General features: G+C 59.9%; 1 protein-coding gene across 1 annotated transcript in view; it reads left to right on the top strand.

Moving 5' to 3' along the window:
- The window catches only part of POLD1 (polymerase (DNA directed), delta 1, catalytic subunit), a 34,781-nt gene that overhangs the window by 16,949 nt on the left and 11,900 nt on the right, over positions 1–5,932 (top strand). Inside the window, exons 4-14 of the mRNA XM_011946505.1 lie at positions 277–423; positions 498–623; positions 704–872; positions 953–1,034; positions 1,092–1,221; positions 1,567–1,733; positions 1,988–2,092; positions 4,458–4,598; positions 4,692–4,802; positions 5,274–5,465; positions 5,618–5,706. Coding sequence (XP_011801895.1) covers positions 277–423; positions 498–623; positions 704–872; positions 953–1,034; positions 1,092–1,221; positions 1,567–1,733; positions 1,988–2,092; positions 4,458–4,598; positions 4,692–4,802; positions 5,274–5,465; positions 5,618–5,706 — 1,459 coding nt within the window. The remainder of the gene's footprint in view (positions 1–276; positions 424–497; positions 624–703; positions 873–952; positions 1,035–1,091; positions 1,222–1,566; positions 1,734–1,987; positions 2,093–4,457; positions 4,599–4,691; positions 4,803–5,273; positions 5,466–5,617; positions 5,707–5,932) is intronic.

Below are 5,932 nucleotides of genomic sequence, written 5' to 3'. Positions count from 1 at the left end.
TAAAGCACTGGAATCACAGGTGTGAGTCACTGTGCATGGCCAGTTGTTTTTATTTTGTAATAAAAAAGAGGGGCCTCCCTGTAGTTATGCTGTGGAGAATGGATCCTGGGGGATGAGGGTGGAGATGGGAACCAGGGCGGAGGCTGAAATGGGCACAGGGAATGGTACGGGGCAGGAGTGCCCCAGGCTGCAGGCCCCAAGGTATTTCGAGGCTGTGGAGGCACACCTCGGAGGACCCTGAGACTCATGGCCGCTGCCTTACCTCTGGCCCCACAGGCCCAGCGCAGCCCGTGCCTGGTGGGCCCCCACTGTCCCGGGGCTCCGTGCCTGTGCTCCGCGCCTTCGGGGTCACCGATGAGGGGGTCTCTGTCTGCTGCCACATCCACGGCTTCGCTCCCTACTTCTACACCCCAGCGCCTCCAGGTGAGTGGCCCCCACCCAGTCCCTCCCCGAGCCACTGGAGCCCCCTGCACCTCTGACCACCCCTCCCACACCAGGTTTCGAGCCTGAGCACCTGGGTGATCTGCAACGGGAGCTGAACTTGGCCATCGGTCGGGACAATCGCGGGGGGAAGGAGCTGACCGGGCCGGCCGTGCTGGCGGTGGAGCTGTGCTCCCGAGAGAGTGAGTGCTCCCCCGGGATCAGCGGGTTGGGGGGTCCCCTGGGGAGGCCATTGGCTGGTCCCAGCTTCTTCCATCTGCAGGCATGTTTGGGTACCACGGGCACGGCCCCTCCCCATTCCTGCGCATCACCCTGGCACTGCCGCGCCTCGTGGCCCCGGCCCGCCGTCTCCTGGAACAGGGCATCCGTGTGGCAGGCCTGGGCACACCCAGCTTCGCGCCTTACGAGGCCAATGTCGACTTTGAGATCCGGTACGGCCTCTGCCTGACTTCTCCAGCCTCTATCCCCACCCTCGGGCAGCCCCTGTCCACTGACCCCCAGCCTCCTCCAGGTTCATGGTGGACACGAACATCGTCGGCTGCAACTGGCTGGAGCTCCCAGCCGGGAAATACACCCTGAGGCTGAAGAAGAAGGTGCAGGGCTTCCCAGGGCAGGGCCTGCTGCCACCGCTGACCCACCCATGCCCACAGACTACACAGTGCCAGCTGGAGGCAGACGTGCTGTGGTCTGACGTGGTCAGTCACCCACCGGAAGGGCCGTGGCAGCGCATTGCACCCCTGCGCGTGCTCAGCTTTGATATTGAGTGCGCTGGCCGCAAAGGTCTGTCCCCGGGCCCGGGCTCCTGCCCGCCTCATTGTTGGTACCAGGCAAGGGGTCGGGAGGGCAGGCCCTGGGAACGGCAAGTGCGAAGGTGCTGGGGCAGGAGCACCCCAGCCTGTGTGGCCAGATGGAGTGAGCGCAGAGGGTGTGGAGACGGCCTGGAGGTAAGGGCAGAGCAGGAGCCAGGGTGAGCTACACAGGGCTGCAGGGCTGCAGGGCCACAGGGCAGCAGGACCAGGGCCAGTAGGCAGTGGGGACAGCCCTAGGGAGATGGGAAGTGCAGCCTCCCTGCTATGTCAGGAGTGAGGGGCAGGAGTCAGGCCCCTGCATCCTCCTCCCTCACAGGCATCTTCCCTGAGCCTGAGCGGGACCCTGTCATCCAGATCTGCTCGCTGGGCCTGCGCTGGGGGGAGCAGGAGCCCTTCCTGCGCCTGGCGCTCACCCTGCGGCCCTGTGCCCCTATCCTGGGCGCCAAGGTGCAGAGCTACGAGAAGGAGGAGGACCTGCTGCAGGTAGCTCTCGTTCCACGCCCCACACCATTTCCTGGGGCCCCCACCAGCCTCCACATCCTGAGCCATCAGCCCCCGGGTGCTGTGACACCCATGTCTGTGGGTCTGGGTGGGTCCCTGTGAACTGAGGCTTGAGCACTTCCCCCCTGTGTTCTGCAGGATTTTCAGGGGTGGCTGGGGTTCTAGAACATTCTGGAAGTAGGGGACTCCGTGGCAGGGCAACCTACCAGGGTGACCCTGTGTGCTCCCACCCCCAGGCCTGGTCCACCTTCATCCGCATCATGGACCCCGACGTGATCACTGGTTACAACATCCAGAACTTCGACCTTCCATACCTCATCTCTCGGGCCCAGACCCTCAAGGTGAGGGCTGGGCAGGCGGGGGGCTTCTCTCAGATGCCCCAAGTGTAGCCTCTGGGCCCTGGGCCTCCTTCCCGCTCCCTCTCCTGGCCCTGCCTTGCTCCAAGTCAGAAAAGTTACTGTGGCTTTTGTCAGAGACAAGGAGGGAGTTACAGTGTAGTAAGAGAAGGCTGTGCATGCAGATGTCGGACTGAAGCTTGCAGGGGTTCAACAAGCCATTGAAGCAGCCACTGAATCTCAGTCTTCCTTTAGGTTATATCAGCATAAGGGAAAGAATCATAATGAAGGAGGAGGAGAGGGGGAGTGTGTTGACGGACGGGGCAAATTCCAGATGCTTGTTGAGTCTGGGTGTGTGTAAGGGTGGATTCCTCTGCCCGAGTTGCTGTAACAAAGAGCTACAGACTAGGTGGCTGAAAACAGCAAAAGGTCATTGTCTCACTGTCCTGAAGGCTGGAAAGTCCACGACCACAGCGTCAGCGGGCCTGCTTCCTTCCGGGGCTGCGAGGGAGGACCGGTTCCCGGCCTCTCTCCTTGGCTTGCAGACGGACATTGGCTCCCTGTGCCTCTTTACACCATCTTCTCATCTTCTCTCTGTGCGTGTCTGTTTCCACATGTCCTCCTTTTTTTTTTTTTTTTTTGAGACGGAGTCTCACTCTGTCACCCAGACTGGAGTGCAGTGGCGCGATCTCGGCTCACTGCAAGCTCCACCTCATGGGTTTACGCCATTCTCCTGCCTGAGCCTCCCAAGTAGCTGGGACTACAGGTGTCCACCACCACGCCCGGCTAATTTTTTATATTTTTAGTTGAGACAGGGTTTCACCATGTTAACCAGGATGATCTTGATCTCCTGACCTTGTGATCTGCCTGCCTCAGCCTCCCAAAGTTGCTGGGATTACAGGCATGAGCCACTGCTCCCGGCCCTTTTTTTTTTTTTTTGAGGTGGAGTCTTGCTGTGTCACCCAGGCTGGAGTGCGATGGAGCGATTGAGGCTCACTGTAACTCCGCCTCCCAGGCTCAAGTGATTCTCCTGTGTCGGCCTCCCGGCTTGCTGGGATTACGGGCTCATGCCACCATACTCCGCTAAGTTTTGTTTTTTTGTTGTTGTTGTTTCTTGAGACAGAACTTCACTCTTGTTGCCCAGGCTGGAGTGCGATGGCACAATCTCGGCTCACCACAACCTCCACCTCCCAGGTTCAAGCAATTCTCCTGCCTCAGCCTCCCAAATAGCTGGGATTATAGGCACCCACCTCCATGCATGGCTAGTTTTACATGTTTAGTAGAGACGGGCTTTCTCCATGTTGACCAGGCTGATCTCGAACTCCCGATCTGAGGTGATCTGCCCACTTCGGCCTCCCAGCGTGCTGGGATTACAGGTGTGAGCCAGGGCACCTGGCCCACATGTCCTCTTTGTGTAGTGACACCGTCATGGGATGAGTGCCCACCCCAGTGACCTCATCTTTGCTTGACCCCCTGCAAAGTCGTCTTTCCAAATGAGGTTACATTCTGAGGTGCTGGGGGTTAGGACTTCAACATCTTTTGGGAGAACATGGTTCAGCCCTTAACAGAGTATATTGCCTTATTTTTCTGCTTTTTTCTATGTCTGGCCAGCTTAGTAATGGAAAAACAAAACAGGCTGGGTGTGGTGGCCCATGCCTGTAATCCCAGCACTTTGGGAGGATGAGGCAAGAGGATCGATTGAGCCCAGGAGTTCAAGACTAGCCAGGGTAACATAACAAGACTCTGTTTCTATTAAAGAGAAAAAAAGAAAAAATCCATTCTAAAAAACAGAACAAACTGTTAGGACCCCCAGTGGCTCCAGCTGTACATTCCACAGCATGGCACTGATGCCTGGGCCACTGCCTCCTCCTCCCCTTCCCTGGGCGCCCCTCACCCTCTGCTCTGGCCCCAGCTCAGGCTTCTTCTGGCCTCAGTCTCCCCCAGGCTGGGCCCCAGCACCCTGCAAGGCCCCCTCCACCCAGGCGCCCTCCAGCGCCCTCAGCATCCATCTCAGCCCAGCTCCACGTGACCTCCTGCCTCTGCCCCAACCTGGCCGCCTGCTCACAGTGTCCCCAAATCTTTTCCTGTTTCCCGCCTAGGTGCAGCCCGCAGACACCAGGCTCTGTCCTTGGCCCCCAGTCCATCAGGGCCCCTGACTCTCCCTGTCCCAGCCCCGACTGCAGCTTCATCCTCCCTCCCCAGCCTTCAGTGCCCCACACCTAGCCCGAGACTGTCTTTCTGTCCCCAGGGTTGCTCTCGATCCCCAAGGGTTGCTATAAGGAGGTTGTGGTCGGTCTCGATCTCCGTTCCTCTGGCTGATGTGACACTGGGGACCCGCAGCCTGCTGCACACCCTGCCTCTCCCCCGCCAGGTACAAACATTCCCTTTCCTGGGCCGTGTGGCTGGCCTTCGCTCCAACATCCGGGACTCGTCATTCCAGTCCAAGCAGACGGGCCGGCGGGACACCAAGGTGGTCAGCATGGTGGGCCGTGTGCAGATGGATATGCTGCAGGTACAGCTGGGCCAGGCGGGAGGAGGGGTGTGTCCCTGTCCTCGGGAGGCCACTGCCCAGGCCTGCAGCCGAGCAGCCCATCCACCCACCTAGGTGCTGCTGCGGGAGTACAAGCTCCGCTCCTACACGCTTAATGCCGTGAGCTTCCACTTCCTGGGCGAGCAGAAGGAGGACGTGCAGCACAGCATCATCACCGACCTGCAGGTGCCTGCTGCCTCCCTGACCTCTCCCCCAACCTCTGACCTCTGACCCCCACCTCACCCTTTCCCAGCCCCTGACCTAAACTTCACACCCCCACGTCTGACTTCACTTTTTGACCTGCTGTTATGACCTGTGACCTTACCTGCCACCTACCTTTTTCTGACCTCTGACCCCAGATTTCTCTCCACTCCTGTGACCTCTGTTACTATGACCTTGGCTCCACTTTCCTGGCCTGACCACAGGTCCACGGTGGCCTTCAGGCTGCTCCCTTCTCCTCCCTCTGACCCTGCAGACTCCCTGGCCCCCAACACTACCTCCATCCCCACCTAGACCCTGATGGCTTGGAGGCTGCCCCTGCCCACCTCACCTCCCAGGCCCTCTCCAGGCTACCTCACCCTGACCCCCACTGCCTCCTCCTGCTCTGCCTCCCACCCCCAACTCCTAGTCCCTGACCCCATCCGTGCCCATCCCCAGAATGGGAACGACCAGACCCGCCGCCGCCTAGCCGTGTACTGCCTGAAGGACGCCTATCTGCCGCTGCGGCTGTTGGAGCGGCTCATGGTGCTGGTGAACGCCGTGGAGATGGCGAGGGTCACTGGTGTGCCCCTCAGCTACCTGCTCAGCCGTGGTCAGCAGGTCAAGGTCGTATCCCAGCTGTTGCGGCAGGTCAGTAGCCAAGACTTGTCCTCACCACTCCCCACCAGGCACATCTCTGGCCCCCTCCAGGCGATGGCATCCAGGATGCACTTTTTCTCCCCATTCCCAATCCGCAGAACCCCGCCTATACCCACTCCGTTTTCCACCTTCTCCCCTCCCAGGCCATGCACGAGGGGCTGCTGATGCCCGTGGTGAGGTCGGAGGGTGGCGAGGACTACACGGGAGCCACTGTCATCGAGCCCCTCAAAGGGTGAGGCCCCAGGCTTGTACCTGTATCTCTAGGAGGCTGAGGTGGGAGGATCACTTGAGCTCAGGAGTTTGAGAATAGCCAGGGCAACATAGCGAGACCCCTGCTCCACAAAAAATTTTTTAAAATGAGCCAGGCCCACGGTGGCTCACGCCTGTAATCCCAGCACTTTGGGAGGCCGAGACGGGCGGATCACGAGGTCAGGAGATCGAGACCATCCTGGCTAACA

Source organism: Colobus angolensis, unplaced genomic scaffold, assembly GCF_000951035.1.
Source record: "Colobus angolensis palliatus isolate OR3802 unplaced genomic scaffold, Cang.pa_1.0 Scaffold25, whole genome shotgun sequence".
Classification (NCBI taxonomy): Eukaryota; Metazoa; Chordata; class Mammalia; order Primates; family Cercopithecidae; genus Colobus; species Colobus angolensis.
Note: the sequence above shows the minus strand (reverse complement) of the source record. Positions and strands in the feature narration are given on the sequence as shown.